Source organism: Hyaena hyaena, unplaced genomic scaffold (assembly GCF_003009895.1).
Source record: "Hyaena hyaena isolate Hyena2069 unplaced genomic scaffold, ASM300989v1 scaffold_3, whole genome shotgun sequence".
Taxonomy (NCBI): Eukaryota; Metazoa; Chordata; class Mammalia; order Carnivora; family Hyaenidae; genus Hyaena; species Hyaena hyaena.
The window spans coordinates 4,510,262-4,532,608 of record NW_024080635.1 but is presented as its reverse complement, the minus strand read 5'-3'; the positions used below and the strand labels follow the sequence as shown (position 1 = coordinate 4,532,608).

Sequence of the window (22,347 nt, the reverse complement as noted above, 5' to 3'; positions counted from 1 at the left end):
GCCATCCAGGTGCCCCTAGAGCGGTGATATAAAAAGTTTAGATCAGGGGCGCCTGGGTGGCTCAGTCGGGCACCCGACTTCGGCTCAGGTCACGATTTCACTGTTTATGGGATCGAGCCCCATGTCGGGCTCTGTGCTGAAAGCTCAAAGCCTGGACTCTGCTTCGGATTCTGTGTCTCCCTTTCTCTGTCCCTCCTTCACTCACACTCTGTTTCTCTCTGTCTCTCAAAAATAAATAAACATTAAAAAAATTTTTTAAAAAAGTTTAGATCATTTGTCATATGGCAGTTAGAGACAGGAAAAACGGTTGTGTTATTAGAGTCTCTAAATTTTGTTTAAATAAAATAGGAAATACATAAGTTTCATGATTGTATATAACAATAAAAGATCTTTCTGAATTTTTCTGTCTCAAGGATTGAGAGTTATTACCGAAATAAAGTAATAAGCCATATTCATTATGTGGCTAATAAAAATTTCGGAAGGCAATAACCAAAATAGAGTATTGTTGATCCTGTTTATTAAGGACTCACCAGGACCCAGCTCTATGATATCTGCTGTAAAAGCAAGGTGCATGTTACAGAAGTCGAAGGTTTGGGTTCTGGAATCAGATAGACCTGGTTCCAAGCTCAACCTCTGCATTTACGATCTGTCTTCTTGGTCAAGTTACTTCATCTCCATGCCTCGGTTTTCTCATTTATAAAATGGGCATGACAGTAATATAATTGTGCCTTAAAGAGTTTTTGTGAAGAATAAATCAGATGATGTATACAGGGTACTTAGCACAATGAATGACACTTAATAAGTGACCACAAAATATTAGGTACCATTAAGACATTAATATTCTGGCCACACCATTATTACTTTGTTTCATATCATCCAAAATTATGCTGTCATATGTCCATACTGCACGATGGGAACATATATCAGAGACACCTTGCTCAGTTTAAGAGGAACCCAGAATGAGTCAGCTACACTTGGAAAAGAGATTACCCAAGCAGTAGAACTTTTATGCTTCCATATTGCAAGTCATACTTCTTTCTTCCTGATGTTTCTCTACTGTCCTGAGTTTGAAGGGGCTGTTTTAATGAAGAAGGGGAAAAGTGGTTAGAGATACATTTTGGAGATAGGCTTGACAAAATTACTGATAAATTAAGTGTTGGAAATGGCAAGGAAAAGAAAATCAAGATTTATTTCTAGGCTTGATCATTTAGTACAATGGGAAAGTCTAAGAGAGGAGCACAGCTGGGGATATGGGAAATCAAGACTTCTGTTTTAGGCATGTTAAGTTTTAGATATGATCACTCAATCCTTATGCCTGCCATATTTATATAACACCATCAGGCATCTCCTTCCTTGTCCAGTAAAATATCTCCAGTTTACCTTGAGTTTGTGGAGCTATTAACTTTTATTGTTTTTATCCCCAATTTTCAGTGAAAACACTGAAGTTGCAAAGTTTAAATGACTCATTCACTATCTCACAGATGGTAAATTACAAAGTAGGACAAAAACCTATGTTTGTCTGATACCATATCCCATGGCTTTTTCCACTAAATAGAAATTCTTCATTGTTTCGATACTATGCCTGATGTATCCTCTCTTTGTAATAGCAAAAATAACCTAAGACTCAAGTGTTAATGAGTTTTGGTATCTTGAACAATTTGGAAAGCTTTACTTATAGAGAGATTTATGTTACTTTTAGAAATCATATCCTGTCTCTATTTTTTTTCTAGCTATAGAGACCTCACAGTTCAAGACTTTAAAAAATCTTGATGTCTCAGGGCGCCTGGGTGGCTTAGTCGGTTAAGCGTCCGACTTTCGCTTGCATAGGTCATGATCTCGGTTCGTGGGTTCGGGCCCCGCATTGGGCTCTGTGCTGACTGCCAGCTCAGAACCTGGAGCCTGTTTCAGAGTCTGTATCTCCCTCTCTCTCGGACCCTCCCCTGCTCACGCTGTCTCTCTCTCTCTCTCCTAGAAATAAATAAAACATTAAAAAAAAATTTTTTTTTAAATCTTGATGTCTCAATTGACTAACATTAGCTAGTTCTTATTAAATTATACTTTATGTTTTTAGAGGGGAACTCTCAAAAATCATGTCTTCAAAATGCTGTAGTGATGGTTGAGATTCTAAAACGAAAGCATGTAAGACAATTCTAAAGGAAGATAGCTTTGGTGGCTTGACCATTAGTATCAGAGTTTTGGGACTTGGAAACAATTTTTGGCAATACTTTATTCCAGCCACCTAATTTTATAGAAGTGAAACCTAAAGCCTAAAAATTATTTGTCCAAAGTAAACAAAAGTAATTTGTCCAAAGAACTTATATCCTAAGTACAAACTTAGGATAGAATCCTGTACATTTTCTGGTAAGTCCCTTTTTACCTTCATATATTACATAATGCTTTCTTCGTATCTTTATATCCTGAGAAATTTTTTTTAAGATGCACAACTGCATCTCACATGATCAAGATGACTGGTCTTGATAATTACCACAATTCTTGTTACACTATAAGTGCTTAATAAATGAATGTTGAAAATAAGATTATCAATTTTTCCTGTTGAGTTGAATGTGAGCAGAATTTTATACTTCACTTTTTCTTTGGTGTTTTAAGTGCATTAGAATATCCTATTACAACTGCTGTCCCTCTCTTTAATTTCTTCCACTTGGGAGAAAAGTACTTTTTTGTTGTTGTTTACTTTTTCAAACCTTCACTCAAATCCTTGTAACCAATGAAGTTAAATACCTTTTCATAGTTCATAGGTCATTTGCATACATTGTTTCTGGAGAGCCTATTCAAATCTTTTGCTCATATTTTTATTGTGTTGTCTGTCTTATTAGTTAACGGGAGTTCTTTACTCCCTATCTCAGGGATAAAGCATCAATATTTCATAATTAGGTATGTTTGTTCTAGGGTTTATTAGCTACCTGTGATCCGATAAAGAAGTTTTCTTTTATTCCTAGTTTCCTGAGAGCTTTTATCATAAATGTATGGTGACTTTTAATTCATTGATCGGTATACATTTGACCTTTGAACAACTTGATTTTAAACTGCATGGAAGAACTGTACTTACACGGAGATTTTTTTTGATAAATACAGCATAGACTACAATGTATTTTCTTGATCTTATGATTATCTTAATAACATTCTTTTCTCTAGCTTACTTTATTGTAAGAATACAATATATAATATATGTAATATACAAAATATGTGTTAATCAACTGTGTTATCAATAAGGCTTCCAGTCAGCAGTAGACTATAGTAATTAAGTTTTGGGGGAATTAGAAGTTATATACAGATTTTCAGCTGCACAGAGGAATTGGCATCCCTAATGCCTGTGTTGTTCAAGGGTCAGCTGTAATAATATGATTTTTCTCCCCCTCTATATGATGTGGTGGATTACACTGATTAACTTTCAGTCGTTAAACCAACTTTATGTTCTTGGAGTAAATGCAATTTGATTATAATGTTTTTCTTAGTATATTATTTTAGATTTTTTTGTAACTATTTTCATAAGTGAGAGAGGCCTGCCATTTTCTTTTCTCATGATGATGTCAGGCTTTAGTATCAAGTTTATGCTGGTCTCATAAATCTCTTCAAAAAACTAACTTTTGTGGGGGGTTTTTTTGTTTTTTAATACTGTATATATTCTAATTTAATTTATGGCAGTTAAAATCTTCATTATTTTCTTTCTACTTTATTGAACTGTAGTTTTTCATTTCTTGAAAAGGATACCAATTGCTGTTATTTCTTACAACCTAACCTTAGAGTTAAATGACTTGCCTAAGGTCACATAGCAACAAAATTAGTAGAGTCTAGGACTGTTCTCCCAGACCCATGTTTTTTACTCTTCACCATGACAACTGTTTTTTTTTTTTTTTTAGAAGAAAGAGAATAAAAATATGAATAATCATTGAGTGCTTAGTATGTTCCAGGCACTGTTCTAAATATTTTACCTATGGTACTATCTTTTAAGCCTCTGAATTATATATAAGCTGAATAGGACAATTTTTTCTTAGTTTTGTTACCAAATGTCTTTTTTTTCCTCTGTGTGCTGTCTTCTTAGTACAAGAATTAGAAACAGGTCTACGGAAACTAGTTTTCCTTCATTTTCCTAGATCCTTCTAGGAATCTCAAGAGAGAAATCTTCCCTGTTAGACGCCTCCGTATGTATATGTATAGATGTATGTGTGTGTATATATATATATACCTCTAAGCTAGAGATGGAAACTTTTACAAGAATTGTTTTATAAGGGGCCTCACTTTAATGATAGGAACAAACACTCGCTTTTTTGTTATATCTGGTGCTCAGAGCATCTGCTTCACCAGCTGAAGAGCTAAAACTGGTTCAGATCCCAGTTTATACGTTAGAGTGGTAAGTCATAAGGATATCTAATAATGATGACAAAGACTTTTCAGCTTATAGTGATGTTCCACTTTTTGCTTTTCAAACCATTTCCATATATTCCTAATTAGTGCCAACAACCTAATGAACAAGAAGCATTTAGGAATTCTTGGTTTAATCATGAGGAAGCTGGGCACAAAAAAAGGTTTTAACTTGCTAGGATCATACAGCTAGGCAGTTCATTCATTCGGTGGGTCATGGTTGCAGTGATTCTTGCTGGGGGGTACACTGGTATCATCTTTAGAGCTTTAAAGAAAAACAGGTACCCAAGCCTTACTTTGGGATCCCTCATCTGTCTGTGGTGGACCTGAGCATAAACTGTTTTTTTTTTCTTAATGTTTATCTATTTTGAGAGACACAGAGAGAGAGAGAGAGTGTGTGTGTGTGTGTGAACGTATGAGCAGGGGAGAGGCAGAGAGAGGGGGAGAGAGAGAATCCCAAGCAGGCTCCACATTGATTACACAGAGCTTGATCCCACAAACTGCGGCACAAGATTATGACCTGAGCCAAAATCAAGAGTCTGACGCTTAAGCAACTGAGCCATCCAGGTGCCCCCAGCTGTATTTTTTTAAATTATTTTTCAAGATCAGCAGCTGGTTTATGTGGGCCCTCTGATAATGAAACCACTGACCCACTGCATACCTATGGTGTCTATACCTTGCTGACAGAAATTGTGCTAGTCAGTAACAGAGCTAGATCTAAAATTTAATTTTCCTCTTATTCAATATGATGGCTTTGAGTTTTGCTTTTCACTGCTCTAATATATAACTGTCCTTAAGTTTTTGTTGGTTTTAGACAAGAGCAATATAATATTGGAATTAATGGGTCCATAAGATTATCACAATGCTCTTCTTTGTCTAGACATTCAGAAATGGGAAATAGTTGAATTTTTAAAGTTAAGTGTTCTCTATACATGCACCTAAATCTTATAATAGCTAACAAATGAACTCACAAAACTGAAGAGCCAAAACATCTAAAAAAGTAATCACTACCCTCAATAGTGTAAATATATTAAAAAGTATTGGATTATACAACTAAATGGATGAATTATGTGGGATGTGAAGTATATCTCAATAAAGATGCTTTAAAAAAGCAACAGCCAGGGTCACTACCATGATTCTCAGTTGCGATCCATACTTTGTAGCCTTTTTTTTAATGTTTATTTTTGAGAGACAGAGCATGAGTGGGGCAGGGGCAGAGAGAGAGACACACACAGAATCTGAAGCAGGCTTCAGGCTCTGAGCTGTCAGCGCACAGCCCGATGCAGGACTCGAACTCACGAGCTGTGAGATGGTGACCTGAGCCAAAGTCAGACACTTTGACTGAGCCACCCAGGTGCCCGTGTAGCCTTTTTATTGAGAAAAGGAAAGGAATTTGCCTCTCTCCAGGGCTCCCACGTGTGCTATCTTCCACTTGCATTGCATATCAGTGTGTGCATAACTAATTTTTACCCAACATACTGGTGAGCTATCAACCCATAACAAAAAAATATAAGGACTTAGAGATATGACATTAAAAGTTATTGATATTTAGCATTTTTAAAGTATTTTTATATCCATTGAGTATGGCTTCCCTAACTATTCTATAGAGTTAATATCTTCCACATTTTACAAATGATGAAACTTTATGCCTCTGTTTCTGACTGCCAGTTTCCACACTTATACCTACTTTTCCACAGACAGTACAGATTGCCAGAGCTAGGAAAACTGAAGACATAAATCATTTGGCTCTGCAGTATTAGTATTGGATTAAAACCAAATGCAAGTGGCAAAATAACACATGGTGAAAGCATGGGCTATGTTTCTATGATGCCAGGCAGAGTTGAATTAATTCTTTGAGAGGAGGTGTGAATACACATGTATAATGATAGTTTAACACAACTGTGAGCAAAATATTTTGTCACATTCCCCTGTGTTGTTAGATTTGGTCTGCCATCTGCCATTCTTACATTGAATAGTTTAGAACACCCATTAGTAGCAAGGACTTGAAAGAGGCCGCAGAGTTTTCTCCATTGAAAGATAGATGATTCTTATGTTTCTACTGTTTTTCCTACGTATCATCTGAGGAATGATTTCTTTCACTGGAGATCATTACAGGGTAACAAGCATTTTTTTCTTGGTGTTGTGTGTGTGGACACACTCAATTCACAATTATTTTGCCCAGTGACTTTGAACTAGACTGAAATAGACAGTGACTCTTGCCTTCACTTAGTCTTTCCTTTCTCCTTTCTCACATAGCAGCGGCTGTTGACTCCGACCGAAGTCCTCGGCCCACCTCTGCACCAGCCATTGCTCAGAGTCAGGGCACAGAAGGCAGTGTTCCAGATGCATCTGTCAAGAAAACCACGGTCTCTAAAGCACAGAAGGAAACAGTGAAGTTTGAAGTGCAAAAAGAAGAAGTGCCACCAGAGCAAGCAGACCCAGAGCCCACAGAAGTGTGGAAGGTATGTCCTGAGTCCACATACCTGGCTCGTTCACTTCCTGACTCAGACCAGTTAGCTCCTTGACCAGGAAGGTTTTCAAAGCATCGATTCTTGTACACTTCTAACAAAGTTATTTCTTCTTTATTCTTTCTGAAAGAAAGTCTTCCCCATGAACCTGTAAAGTATTTTCATAGAATTACATCACGAAGCCTAAGTCATCCAAGAAGTTTTCAGGTGACCTACCTACACCTAACTTACATCTAAAAATAAAAAAGATGCATCTAGAAAGCACACCAGCACTGTGTTCACCTGCTTGTAAAAATAATTTTTACTCATCCAGCAAGAATCTCCACATTCTTTTTTAAGAGTAAGCACTGCTAGAACAAATTGAGGGTTGCTAGAAGGTTTGAGGGGGTGGGCTAAACGAGTAAGGGGCATTAGAGAGGACACTCATTGGGATGAACACTGGGTGTTATACATAGGGGATGAATCACTGGAATCTACTCCTGAAATCATTATTGCACTGTATGCTAACTAAATTATATGTAAATTTAAAAAAAAAAAAAAAAAGAGCAGGCTCTGCTAATAGGATTAAAATATAACTTGATTTCCTAAGAGGAATAAGTGTGCAACATACCCAGAGAATATCCTAGTATTACCTAAAGCACATCTACGTGGTTGTTCAAATCAAATTGCTTACAAAAAGGGGAAGATCCTTATGTAGGAGAGGTTATGCCACTGAGTTGCTTACAGTTCTGAGTTGATTGTACCCACAGTCACTGATCTTGTTTAAGAATCACCAGTTAGCAGATTTCCCAGGACTAACAGTAAATGGACTGATCTTTTATGTGTTGATCAGCTTTTTAAACACATTTAAGCAGTGATAGAGTTGAAGTGTTCAGATTTATTGACACAGATACAAGTATCACTGTTGACAACAGGAAATAATAGAGGTAGTTTTTACATGTCTATTAAGAAATTTAAGCACTTACCTTAGTAAGTGCTCTCACCTTGGCAGATGGATTAATCCTGTTCTTTTGGAGCCAGTTCAATATCTAGTTTCTCTGTAGAGCATTGGACAATCTGGCTCTGTTTTGACTGTATTTGAAAAAAAAAAAAAAAACAACTGTTCAACATGACATGCCAATTTTACTGTCCTCTGAGACTAACTTGAGTCCAGAGAGAGAAAAAAATTGAGTGAATGGTGGATATTTGCATTTTTTTACCTAGACAAATATATATGACATATCAATATCAACAGTGCCTTTTTAACACTAGACTACTTTAGGGTTTGTTTGGTTTTTTTTAAGTTTATTTATTTATTTATTTTGAGAGAGAGCATGCAGAAGTGGAGGAGGAACAGAGAGAGAGAGAGAGAAAGAGAGAGAGAATCTGAAGGAGGCTCCACACTGTCAGAGGACCTGATGTGGGACTTGAACTCATGAACTGTTAGATCATGACTTGAGCTGAAACCGAGAATTAGATGCTTATCCAACTGAGCCACCCAGGTGCCCCTAGACTACGTCAGTTTTTATTGTTAGGATATCTGGCACTTTTTACTATCCCTCCATTTGTTATACTAACTGGGAAGTATTGGATTACTGGAGTTGGCAAAGGAATCCTTTTGAGGGGTTAAGATTCTTTTGGTGTTCTGCTAACTTACTTGTTCTTTAACCTGTAAGTTAGACACCTGTATCTTCAAGAATAGGTTTCCTTTGCTCTTGGGACCTTGGCAGAGTGGCAACATCACTTCCTGGTATGTGCTTCCCATTTAAGTGCCACTAGGTGGTTTTCTTGCCGATGAATTCTGTATCCATATATGTTTTGAGATGCTTGTGTAGAGATCAGACTGAAAACTACCTCTAATAAACTTCCATTACTGTAATAGTAGTGACAGAATTAAGGGTGACTGACTCTAAGTTGATTTTATTCATAGTAATAGAAAATATGGAATTTACCTGAAGCTATAGTTATGATAGAAAGCAATACTAGTAATAAAATAACCTTGTAACTCTATAAATTGCATTATCTAACATGAATTTGGTGCCAGATGGAGGTAGCTTTTTGGCATCTTGAGTTATTTGACAAGACCTATTGCTGTAATAGTACCTCTCCCTGTGTACACTTTTATCTCATTTAATATTCTCCCAAGGGGCATAACTTGCTACTTGGCCTTTACCCTTAGACTGAAGTAGAGGTTCTCAATTTCTTGCTGTTGGATTGCTAAGGACCCAGAGCAAAAAATTATTATTCATTGAAACAAGTAATTTAAGCTTTACAAAATAATTTTGAATTAACCATTTGCCTAACATTTACAACTCTATGGAGATATTATCTCCATTTTATCAATAAAAAACAAACTCAGAGAGGTGAAATAATAACTTGATAATGACCACACAGCAAATATGATGAGATTTATAGTAGAAATGACCCAAATTGTCACTTGTCCTGGTAGTTAAAAGTACTATAACTGGATGTGCTTATGGTTTGACAGTGCACAAAGTTTGGTGTTCTGTGGTCTACATTCTGTCCTAGGGAAAATAGCACAATGACATCGTACTCCAAGGGAATGCTGCCAAATGTGATCAAAAGAATGTGTCGAAACCACAGATTGGTGAGGTTCTGTAAAGAAGTTAATGATACAAACTGATTGATTTGATCCTTAATAGAAAGTTTTCTAATTTTGAAATATCTACTGCTTTAGGCATTGCGCACTCTAGAATACTTCCTCTTAGTAGTCTGTCTGCGGTTTTAAAATTTGTGCTCACTCCATTTGGGGTCTATAAAATGACTATTACCAAAGGTATTTCAAAGGTAGGCAGGAGGACTTAGTTATTCTCTTCCTATTATTAAGGATGAATCTTGTTCATCCACCAAACACATGGGCTCCGGCTCCCTGGAGAGGAGATTACAGCGCTGAGTGTTGCAGCTGAGCCCTCCATGTGCTTATTTATAAATCAGCCTTGGAAGTGATTGCATGCATAAGTAACAGTTTGGATTGAGTTTATTTTGATGTTTTGTTGTCTAATAAACTCAAGGGTGAAACTGTCGCCTTAAATATATTGATCAACTAACAATTTTTTTTGTATCTACCTGCTTTGTGTCACATGTGGTTTATTATATGTGTGCTTTAACTGTAAAGATTTTCTTTTTGTTTCTGTCATGTATGTAGTACCTTGATATCTTTGTTTGTAAATTTGTTTTTAAATGTTGAAATACTTCTAAATCATAAAAAAAAGCAAAACAAAAACACATGCCTTATTTAAGCCCAAATTACTCTTTGTAGAAGTACTTTTTTATAAATAAGTATAAAAATGTTTCCTTCATCAACAGAATAGTTATCTTAATTTTCTTTTATGACCCCTTAGCTGTCCATATTACTTCTTCAGCCTTGAAAATATGATGCTGAACTAACAGATTACTGTTGAGAGTAATGTCCTTCCCTGTAAAACCCCCATAACTCTGCATCATGTTGATTACATATCAGCTTATTTTGCAACCAGCTTAAAGATGCGGCTTATTTGTAAATAATGCAATTCATAGAAACCTACTAACCTAAAATGTTTTTACCACTTTATTTCTTAAATGTAGGTGGAAAAAACCCACATCGAGGTCACAGTACCTACCTCAAATGGTGACCAAACACAGGTTTGTGCCAGTAGGCCGCTTGTTCCTTTTCTCCTCCCTCCTCAATTTTTTCTCCCTCCCAACTCCCTTTCCTAAAAAAATATTATAAAATAAAGGTTCAAACAAACTTCAGTGAACCAATATTTCATCATTTTTCTTTTTTTTTAAATAATGGCAAAACAGAAGCTGGCAGAAAAAACTGAAGATCTGATAAGAATGAGGAAGGTCAGACGTTTTTCACTTTCACAAAACTACATTACCATCACCGATGCTGCCTTCTACAGTGCATTAAAAAGACAGTGATCCGTTCCTTTCATTGCTTTCTCTTAATCAGAAATTACTTACAAATAGTAGATCTATATTTGTGTATGTATATGTATTTGCATATACTCACCTGCATATGTATATCAAAGAAATTATTATCCTATACTATTTGTTGGATTTTTTCATTAAAATAAACTTTCTAGTGGGAAAATATCTTTGTAAACACAATGAAATAATTATTTCAAGACCAAAATAATTACTCAAAATCAAACCTGTCCTTTAAACTTTATAAGAAATATTTCACAGTGGCACCATATTTGGAGTCATTGACAATATTTGATGCATATTTACTATGGAAATCATCATAGCAGCACCTCCTGGTATTGTTACTAGCTATGTGTTTTGCTGCTCTGTGTCTCTTCTTCCCAACTATAGAGTGGGATATATCAGTTCATACAGAATGGAATATTGACTAATCATGTATAAAGTGCCCTTAGAGCTCTCGAATGAAAGGTGTTAGAAGAATACATTTTGTGGTATTACTGAGTATGAAATATGTCTAAAAAAAGGTAAATAATGTTTTAAAGCATTTTTCTGTGCCATGGAATTTCAAAGCTCCTTAAAGTCATCTATTTCAAGATAACCCTCAAACAGCTCAATTTCAAAAATGGACATACAACAGCTTATTACGCAAGAGGCCAATGAAGCCAGGAGCACTGTCTATTTAAATGACGTCACCATATTCTTCCATCAATCATGGACAGGGTCATCCATTTTCTAGTGCTAATGTGTTCTGTGTGTGTCCTTGTAGTTTTGTGACCATTTCATGTTGGCATATGCTGTGCTGTGGACGTTTAATTTTAAATATTTTTTTGGTTTGCCAATTTGCAGTTTTTTCCCGCAAGAACAACATTTTAATTTTTTATGCTTTTCTGTTTTTCCCTCTTTCATTTTCACAGAAAAAGAGAGAGAGACTAGATGGTGAAAACATTTATATCAGACATAGCAATTTAATGTTGGAGGTTTGTATGAACTTGAAGCTTATTTCAGTTGGTTGCCTGTAGTCTTCTGCATTCTTCACTGATTTCCTTACTTTATGCTGTGTTTGGTTTTGCATGCCATTGCATGAAAGAATTTTAGGTTTAAGTGCTTTTGCATGTTGGTAAACATGAAGATATGCAACCATCTCTCCTTCTGGCTCTTTTTAGTTTCCATCTGTCATACTTCTCTAAAAAATATATGATTGGGACTCCCTCTGCCTCTTGCGGTTCCATTATTTTACCCATTTATAGAAAATTCTACATCACTGTTAAAAGTTCCTTGAATTTTCCAAGAGTATAAACTCCCATATGTCACAAGCATCAAATTTTCACAAATGTTTTCATCTTCTGAACTCTGAGAGAGTGTGGAAAAGTAGGAGAACTGATCACAATTCAAAATGGACTTAAAATATTGGGGATACCAGAAAATGACAGGGCAGTCAGGGGAAAAAAAGATATAGAAAGGAAGGAGGGGATCTGATATTTAATAAATAGTTAGTATGATACAAGAGAGTTTAATTACAAAAACAGGTCTATGGGCATAGGATTATAATTTTGAAGATAAGAAAATTAAGACATAGAGTAATTCATTTCCCTGTGGTCACAAAGCTAATAAATTGGTAAAGCTAGGATTTGAGTTTTGGGTCTATCTCTATTAAACTATATTTTTTCCACTCAGAGATAGCAACATACTGTCTGCTATAGGAATGGTAAGGTCATTTTCTCATTACATTCCACAGCGATAAGATTTTTACCAGACTTATATTAGTAAAATTACCTAGTTTGGGCTCCACATTGGAAAGGGAACTATAAAACTACTTAGAAGATCAGGGAAACTCAGAGGAAAATGAGGAACATGGAATTATAATGTGTAGAAAAAACTGAGGCTACATTAGTTTACACATCACAAAGACTCTTATAGTTGACCTGATTATCTTACAATTTTGCTCAAGACAGAGCCAAAAGAAATGGGTATAACTCTGATATTGGGGATTTAACTTAAATTTGAAGGAAATATAAATATATTGAAAGATGATAAAGGAAGTTGGTCCCTGCCTTCAGGAAGCTTAACAATGTGTGAAGTATGGAGGAGAGAAACAATAAACAAGTAAACAAATAGAGATAATTTCAGGTTGTTATAGAAGCTGTGAAGGAAATAAACTGTATGCTGTGCTAAGAAAGGAGATCTACTCTGAATACGATGGACAGGGAAGTTCTCTCTGAAGAGAAAACGTATTAGCTGAGACCTGAAAGATGAACATATTTGGAATTTGGTAAATATTATTAAACTGTAAATTTAAAGAGACTTTTTTAGATAGATCTCTGGTTTAATATAATGACCTCTAATAGTTACTTAACCTTGTCTTATTTTTTGTCAGAACATGTATTTTTGAGTGCTAGCTATGTATGTATAAGGTACTTTAATATAAATAATAAAAATTATGGCCAGCCTTCAGTAATCGTTTACCAGTGATGGGCACAATACCAAATGCTTTACATACATTTACCTCACGTAACATGAGACTTTTAAAGTCTGGACACTAGGATATTTCGCAACTAGATCTCATTGCTTTTGCCCATAACTGAAACGAAGCAGACCTAAACGGTTCTGCTTCTGAGACTAGGAAGAATTACAGATGTCAGTTGATGTCCTTGTACTTGACAAGGTAACATTTCCCGCTCCCAAACATTACTTTTTCTTCACGAGGCCATCTTTAGTGCTTCCTCTTGACTGGAACCTGCAGTACCAATCATATATTTGTCATTTGTTCAACGAGGTGTGTTATGGCTTCTGAGATTCACAGAATCCCTGTGTGTGGTGTGTTTTTTCCCCCAGCATTTCACTGACAACCACAAGAGGGAATTTCTAAATAAGTGTGTGTTTGAAAATTAAAACTACTAACTACTTTTTGAGAACATTTTATATTTAATGGTTTGGTTTGGCTGCTGCTAAAATTATAAGATGATAAGCATCAGAAAGCTTCTAGCCTAAAAACAGCCCAAATGATTTGGCTGACCGTTATTCTCTAGTTAGGGTAAAAAGTTTATTTGTCCCTCCCCCTCCCCCCTGCCCGCCCCAAGAAGGAAGTTCTCCCAAGTTATCTATCACTCTAGCTGGGTTTTTTTTTTTTTTTTTTTTTTTAGGGCATCTCTCCTCCCCCTACTCCTACCCCACCCCCACTAATGCTTTGTTCTGGCCAAATAAGGTCGAGTTCATTTTTAGATCTACCGCCTCCTCCTCCATCTCCCAGAGAGAACCTGTAGCAAGTGTCTATGACAAATTCTATTTGGAACAGGTCCCTTTGAGATCTTAATTTTACTCTGTGCCCCCACAGGTTTCTAACAGAGCCAGCTAAGAAGGATGGAGAAAGCTCCTTCAGAAGCTGCTGATTTTATTGAAACATTTATTTTCTCAGGTTCCAAGCCAACCCAAAACTAGGCAAGAACAACAACAAATCCCCACTCTCATATTAAGAGGCTAACCTAGAGAGTTACAGTTGTACCGCAGCATCTCTTGCTCATTTTTGTGTTGCCTCATTCATACTTGTAACTCTCTCAAATGTGTTAAATTGTTCTTCAACCAAAGCAGATTTAATTTCCAGTTAGGAGCTGGGTCACAGGGCCTTACATGCCTTGTGGGCCTCAGTTGCTCAACCCGTTACTGGGTCTTTGACCAAGCTTGTTCATGCTTTAATTTAACTGGTAAACATGCTTTTCTTGCTTTCAGCTAGAACAAAAGCGCCCACTGTTTCCCCATGGTAAAGCCCATATTCATGGGCTATACTCACATTTTATGCCAACAAGCAAGAGGTACTTTTATGGGGAAGCTACAGGATTGCCCTTTTGGGATTAGTTTCCTCTGATCTCAAAACAAATATAGATGGTTTAGTCTTGCAAAAATGAAAAGTATAGACTTAAATGAATTTTCTGAGTGAATATCTCCAGAATCAAAATTATGTCGTGTGCCTCGCCAGTTCTTTCTCCTATGCTATTTTCTCTTTGACATTGCTTTTGAAAAAATTTTATTTAGATGAAACATACATTGCTCCAGAAAAATTTTTCAAACAGATTTTTATTTAAATGAGTTCCAGGGGGGTTTTTCCCAATAAAGGAATGACTAGTCCCCAGATTCACACAGCATATTAAAAGATACATTTAATATTATGCTTTTCTTGGATACAGAGCTGCTGTGATGTATAATAAACACAGAATTTTTAGCAGTCATCAAGTGACAGACTCCCACATATTTTGATCTCAAGCATAGATCTTCTGAGGTTTTTTTTGGAGAAGTATGTTGGACAAAAAACATTTGAGTTTTTGTCTTCAAGTTGTATTTCCCTTTTTTTTTCCTTGCTAAGTCTACCTTTGGAAAATTTTATATGCCTCCTGTTACATAAACCTGAATGCTATTTCTAGCTTTATTAACCTTAGTTTTGATCTTTTGTCTCTGGAATATCCCATTTAAGAGCTTGAACCTAGTTTCCAGTATTCAAATCTGTTGGAACAGTTCAGATATTTTAAATTGTCAAGGAGATGTATAAAGTATTTGATGAATCCTTGTTAAATCACTTCCAATCCATTGAAAGTTACTGGAAGGAGGTCCCTACTTCGAATTATACTAAGGGATGAAGTAAAGCTCTCAGAAGCTGGAAGGCATAAGGCTTTTAGTTTGCATGAATAGTATTGGTAAAGAAAAAAAGCCATTACATTATATACCCAAGTGATTTTTCAGAGGCAGTAACAATTTGCTCTCAAGGATTGAGCCAGGAACTCTAGTAATAAATTCTTACAACAAGAAAGAGCTATTCTAGTTTATGAAGACCAGCAATAGCCACCTAGTAAAAGGGAAGCAATACTATCTCCAGGTACAAATAGAGGGATGCCATATGGTTGCAACTCACAAAAGCAAAGCAGCCAATGGTAGCAGTTGGCATTTTTTATTATGTCCTTCTCTTAACAGATTGTTCCTTATATATTGCTGTCTCCATCCTGCCTGAGCTGAGCCTTAATCAGTTCCTATCAAGCTGAGGCTAATTGAGCTGTGAGATTACCTTCTTGGGATGAGGAGTTGGAGAGCTAACACTGTGTCATAATGGAAAGAAAAGTTGTAAAATTAAGGAGTGAGATCCATGGGTTACATAACTGCTAAAAGCTGTGGGGTTATGATACTTTACTGCTTCCAAGAAAAGCACCTCATTAAAAAGAAAAAAAAAAAAGGCAAGCCAATATACCATGTTGCATATTTAAAATTTGAATGCAATTTATGGATTAGTAACATCTGCCCTGGATGTGGTGTGTTTTCTACCAGTGCCCATAGTCTGATGGGCTTCTCTTGATGTGTTCTTTTCTCTTGCGTATTTATTGTTTCGCATCTTTGTCCTTTCAACTATAGGATTTAGACAAAAGTCAAGAAGAGATAAAAAAACATCATGCCAGCATCAGTGAGCTGAAAAAGAACTTTATGGAATCTGTACCAGAACCACGGCCTAGTGAATGGGATAAACGCTTATCCACTCACTCCCCGTTCCGAACACTTAACATCAATGGGCAGCTTCCCACAGGAGAAGGAGTGAGTACTTTGTCCATGTGACCACTTGTGAGAGTGAATGAAATCAATGTTTTTGTGTATTCATGTTCTGTATCTGAAAGTAAGTTTAGAGCTGAAATTGAGTTTTGGTTCCTCACCAGTCCATTGCAGCTTTAAGGCATTCATAATCAAACACTTGTTTTTTAAGTCCTTTGAGCTACCCAGTCGAATTAGAAGAGCCATGTAGAACTACCATTAGATGATCAGGCTCTTGAGAACTCCCTACTTCTGGCTAGTGTGTGTTTACAAATTGACCATAAGCCAGTGGAACTTTATGTTCAAACTATGTCTCCAAGGACCAAAGAGTTTACTAAATTTAGTAAGGTCAAAACTGGAACAGGATAAACATTTTTTTTAAAACTTTATTTGAACATTTGCACAACTTAGAAATGTCTGGAATGGTTGACCACAATTATATAATAAACCAAGGAGGCCCCTAAGCTAGAGAATGCAGAACACCACATACCAGTGATTGTATTTGAATTTTAGATAAACCGTTGACGATTTATTTTATCTTTATGAATCACATCAAACTTTTAACCTGTTGTTTTGTAAGATAATCACAAGTAGAAGAAGTGAGAGATACCTTTCAGAGGCTGTTCTTTTTAGGTTATTGTTGTCATTACCTATCTTAGAAATCCTATACACTTGACTAAATAAATCTGTGAAATGGAATGTCTTTAAAGTTACCATAAGCATATATTCAAAAACTCTCTACTTAATCTTTAGCCTATTCAGGTTAATGTTTATATAAATAGTCACAATGACTTAATGAGAGTTATGATGATTTTTAAAATTGTATGCTTGCTTTTTGCCAAAAGCGATAGCAATTCTAGTTGAGAAAGGTGGTGATGTCTTAATTCCTTAAAAAAAAAAAAAAAAAAAAAACCTTGTTTTTATATTCAGAATTCATGGTAAACTATCCAAGTTTGTTTAGTTTCTGGACCTGGAGAAGATGATAAAAGCTGTCTCACGAAGGGTAATTTTTATATTTTTCAAAATGTGATTGAAATAGACTAACAATTCACCAAGTAAGCCTGGAGAATTCCCGATTATGAGTATCTGGTTACTGGGGGTGACAAGAAGCAGTTGTCCTTACTGTCCTCTCGGCCTCCATTCCCTGATATAAACGGACATCCGTTTTGTATCCTAAATCTAGAAAATGTACCCTGAACTGAGACAGTGACTCTGCTTTCTACAAACGTAGACTCTAGGGGAAATGCCTTATTGCTGTCAATGCCTGGTTAACCCTCTCCGTAAACCATGACTGCATATTTTCTAAAAGTTTTCTTTTTGATTCTGTGGAAGTAATAAAAGATGCTCTATTACTTCAAAAAAGTAACTTAATAGTCTCTTGGATGAAGTTTGATAAATTTGAATCAGTCTCCATTTCCAGAAAACATCTTATATCTTAATAGAAACCCTCCAGAAATCACCTCAGGGCTCACTGGAAATGGGTATGTCATTCTGTGGACTTAAAGAAAGGACTTTTTATAAGTTAGATGAGTGGAGAGTACTTGAGCCACTTCAGCTCTATGCTTATGTATATTACTCCTCTCAGTGAATAACAGAATAAATAAGAACTGTGCTATGATAACTTTTTATATAGGATAACTCCACTTTCTGGCATATCTCACTTTTTCTTTAATAATTAGGGCAATATTTCTGTTCTCTGGGGATACCTCTTCCGTCTTTGGCAGCATTGTTGTTGCGTTGCAAGGCTACTGAATTTTATATAATTTGTGTATGACCAGGTGAAGAAAATCTCTGTCCTTCCCTCGGAAAGAAAGGTTGGTGGGCCAGAGGTAAAGCTGCTGTTATGACTTGTGCTTCTTAATCCAAATTTGCTCTTGTCATGGCACTCAGCAGATAATCCCCCCAGAACCGAACAGCAGCTGCTGAGTAATCTTTTTTTTCTTTTGGCTCTACTAGTAAATTCACACCCCCACTGCCTTTTGACCTAACACATAACATTTCCACGGCTGCAGCTTTTGCAGCTTTCAATTTGCTTATTTCGGCGCATGGCTGGTTGAAAAGCTGCATGAAGATATAAATATGTATTCGGAGAGAAAATGAATTTAATTGTACCCTATTCTTTTTATGTTGTCTTTCTTCTCCCTCTTTATTTTCTTTTAAAAATCATTATAATTTTGCATCCTTTCTTTTCCTTTTTTCTTTTTTGCTGACCAGTCCCCCAGCTACTTTCTCCCTGATACATATCACTTAGGGGTGTGCAAAGAACCTGTGTCGAAATTCCAAACTGACCAGAGAAGGCTGGCCCAACTGAGAGAGCTTAGAGCCAAGTTTTTTCTCTCATAGATAATATCTGGCTGGAGTAGATGGCAGAGCACAGAAATTGTGGGGGGAGAAAACTTCTCAATTGGACAGTTGGAAAAGACAACTAACCTTAAAAGTGTCAAAAGTACTTGGTTAATGTGATGTATAAACCTTCACGATGATTGTTATCACTGTTATTTTTAATCGTGATTCTGCAAGAGGGGGAGGGAGTTTGCAGTTGTTGAGATTTGGGGAGGGGGGTGTTTTGTTTTTGGCAGACCTTGGAGGCACATAGAAACTTTTATACTTTTGTTCTTCTTTTGCAATCTTTAAAATGTACGGGATTAAGATTTTTATTGCCTTGAGCAAAAGCTAATCGCCACACCCAATGAACTGTTACAGCTTTTTAAGTCTGTGTGAAGAGATATGAAGATAACTTTTTATATTCTGCCATTCTATTTGTAATAAAAGTAACTTTTCTGATGGCAAAAAGAATGCTTCATTTTTGGCTTTGCCCAATTGATCTAAGAAAAATTGGCAGCACTAAACAATGAAAAACGACCCAAGATCCCTATGAGTATCCTTGAAACCTCGAGGAATGAATACTGTAATAAATAAGTCAAGTAATTCCTTGAACTTCCTGGACTTCTAATGTGCATTCATTCAAGAAATTATCTATTGAGTACTCGACTGTGTTATGGAAACTTTGCTGGGATAAATTGCCAAAGTAAAGTGGAAAAAAGAGTATCCGTAAGATTTTCCCAAGCCCTTTGCACATCCCCAAGTATCATTTTTGAGCATTTTCCCATCTGTCATTTTGTTCATCTTTCTCTGTCTTTCTTGATCTTCTACCGTGAAAGCAGACACAAGAACGTGCTCTGTTAGTGCAGGATGAAGAGAAAAGTAAAAGGCAAGAGAGATCTACTGAGAGAGCCTTGCCCCAGCAAGAAAATGAAGAAATTCTTCCCAAGGTTTCTATTCCAATCCCTGAGGATCACAAGTCTCTCAAAAAGTGCCGCCTCTACTCTAGTACTTTTCCATCTCCTCGTATTCCTTTCATGATGTCTTTTCTCGTGATTCTTGCGTTGGCTGTTTGGTGGTTGGTCTTTCTGTGATCAGAAGACAGGGTGCTCATCTGAAATGTCAAGACTAAAACCATTGAACTTTTGTTGTTTGCTTCCACTGTGTTATCTCCTGGATGATGCGCTCTGATCTTGATAGTTCACTGTCCTAGGGGAGCTCTTTGTGATCGTTTTTCTGTCAATAAAATGTTAGTCTTTGCAGAATATGTATCGTGGGGCACAAAGGAGTAGCAATGGATTGCCCAAGCCAGCTTTCCTCACTGATATTTAACAAGTTTAGACAATCAGATTTAAGCATATGACAGTTGGTACTTTCCCCTAAAGCTTTAACTCTTTTATCCTGCATGTTCTTATTGTTTACTGTTACTGTGTCCTCCTCTTTAGTGTTTCACGCAAAGCAGGATACTCTAGAAACACTGGATGGAATATTTCCTAATCTTCTATAGTCATTTGTGTGGCATGGGCTCTGCAGTTTAAGGGAAAAAGTCAACTGGCTAATTTTTCAAAAGCCTTAAAATGATACATTTTAACATATGAATCCATAACCACTCCTTTTCTTGAGATATCAAACCAGTATATACAAAGGCCTTTTTCTGGAAAAGGGCTTTTGCCTTCTGTGGCCTTCTATGTGTATTTCTGAGATGTATAGGGAAAAACAACTTTATCCTGCCTGGTGTATAGAAGGGATCTGCAAAGGTTAAACGCCAGCTTTTCACAAGTAGAATGTTGATGGATTAAGGTAAATGGTGCTGGCGCCCCTTAGCCTCCAGCCAGGGCTGAATTTCCAGACCGCTCTACCCTTCTTTAAAAGTCCTGGGATAGAGATTTATTTAAGATCTGTACATAAATGTACCTTTCTCTGAATTAAAATGTTGTGTTTCTTCTTTACAACTTAAGTAATTATATTGCTGGAAGCAATACTTAACCATTATAATGAGTTTAAAATATATATTGATATATTCTGTTTTTCTGATAGACCTCAGACATATTTATTCCTACATTTGTGTTGAAATCAATTGTTTTTAATTGATGGCCTTGTGAGCTAAAGTTCTGTCATGACAAGTATGTGTCCTCTGTTTGCATGTTGATTTGTAAGGCTTCCCTGAAGTAAATATGAGTGTGCTCTGTCTTCACAACACAGCTCGGATACCTAACCTGTTATTTTTGTGTCTCAGTATTAACAACATCTTGCATGTAGCTCACTTTTTATGGCACTTGAATGTACCAATATGGATAATTTGGCTAATGTTGTCTCAAATCTTTGTTTTGAAATCTGAGTTCATGACGTTATCAAACTGAGATTTTTGCACTTTGTTTTACTTCTCAACACTTTTTAATTGATGAAGCTTCTAAACAAGACTTTCTGTTTTTAAGATGATGGCTTCTTAGAGCAAAAAAAGAGAGAACACTGATGCCAAGAATCTTTTGTCCTTCAACACCCACCACTATTCTATTTTCTCTGGAGACATGTAGAAATAATTCTCTGGTATTTCCTAAAAACTGCAACTCTGTCATTATAGGCTTTCCCAAAAAATGGGGAAAGAAGTAAGGAGTGGGTTAAATTTTTAAATCTGTTATGGGTGTGTATCTTTCATGTCACAGGCTATGTCTGTTTATAACAAATATTTTGTAACTAAGCATATGTCTTGATTCACTTATAAGAAAAGAGAGACCTCAAATCAGCCTGACGCATCTCACAGCTATCCTCGAAACACAGAAAGTGATCATCCTAAGTACTCCCCTTTATCTGTGAAATAGAAATATAAGAGCTTTCCTAATGAAATAACAAAACTATAACATTGGTTAGAGTCTTTTAAAATTTTTTCAAGGAACTGAAAAGGAAATAATCAGCATTTTATTGATACTTTTATACCTGTTTAAGATTATATTTCCAGTTTTCATCCCGGTACACAGTTTTTATTAATTATTATTGTAAACTTCACCTTGGATTTTCTTTCCCTTTGTTTTTAGAGTTATTCCAAATCCATTAAAAGTCTAGTGTAAGGCAATAATGTTTTTCAGTTTTCCGAAGTGCAGTGGGAATCCTCAGAGATCCTTACTGATGGATAAAAGAGAGGCCCTTTCTTTTATTAATAGGATAAGAATGATTGAAAGGAGAAGGGCCAAGCCTTTGTATTGGATTAAACTGGTCAGTGCAGGTTCAGAAGATATATTGATCACAGCTATCAAAGGAAAAATAGTAGACATTACAGCTTTGTGTTAACTAACATTAATTAATACTGCTGAAATTTGAAAGCTGTATAAGACTAGTCTTACTTTCCTTCTCACACACATCTCATTCCATTCTCAATACCAGAGACAGATCCAAATAACTGTGTATTGGTTTTATCCTGGGTCAGCTTCTTAATGGCCAGTTGAGAAGTTAAAAACAATAAGTTAAAAACCACGCCTCGGTGGTTCAGTCAGTTAAGCGTCCAACTCTTGATTTTGGCTCAGGTCATGATCTCCTGATTCGTGAGACTGAGCCCTGTGTTGGGCTCTGCAGTGTGGAGCCTGCTTGGGATTCTCTCTCCCTCTCTCTCTACTCCTCACTGCTTGCTCATGGATGCTCTTTTTCTTTCTCAAAAATAAATACATAAACTTAAAAAAAAAATTGGACTAAAGACGTCAATACAGACCAGTAAAAA

The 22,347-nt window shown here is 36.2% G+C and overlaps 1 protein-coding gene across 21 annotated transcripts in view; it reads left to right on the top strand.

The window, feature by feature from the left end:
* The window catches only part of EPB41 (erythrocyte membrane protein band 4.1), a 200,475-nt gene that overhangs the window by 143,783 nt on the left and 34,345 nt on the right, over positions 1-22,347 (top strand). For 4 of the 21 annotated variants that reach the window (XM_039231942.1, XM_039231988.1, XM_039231977.1 and 1 more), the window contains exons 12-16: positions 6,637-6,842; positions 10,413-10,469; positions 11,672-11,734; positions 16,146-16,322; positions 18,095-18,145. In XM_039231942.1, coding sequence (XP_039087873.1) covers positions 6,637-6,842; positions 10,413-10,469; positions 11,672-11,734; positions 16,146-16,322; positions 18,095-18,145 — 554 coding nt within the window. Of the gene's footprint in view, positions 1-6,636; positions 6,843-10,412; positions 10,470-11,671; positions 11,735-16,145; positions 16,323-18,094; positions 18,146-18,530; positions 18,747-19,480; positions 19,757-22,347 lie in introns of those variants that run through there. The other 17 variants (XM_039231958.1, XM_039231995.1, XM_039232083.1 and 14 more) reach the window with 13 other exon arrangements.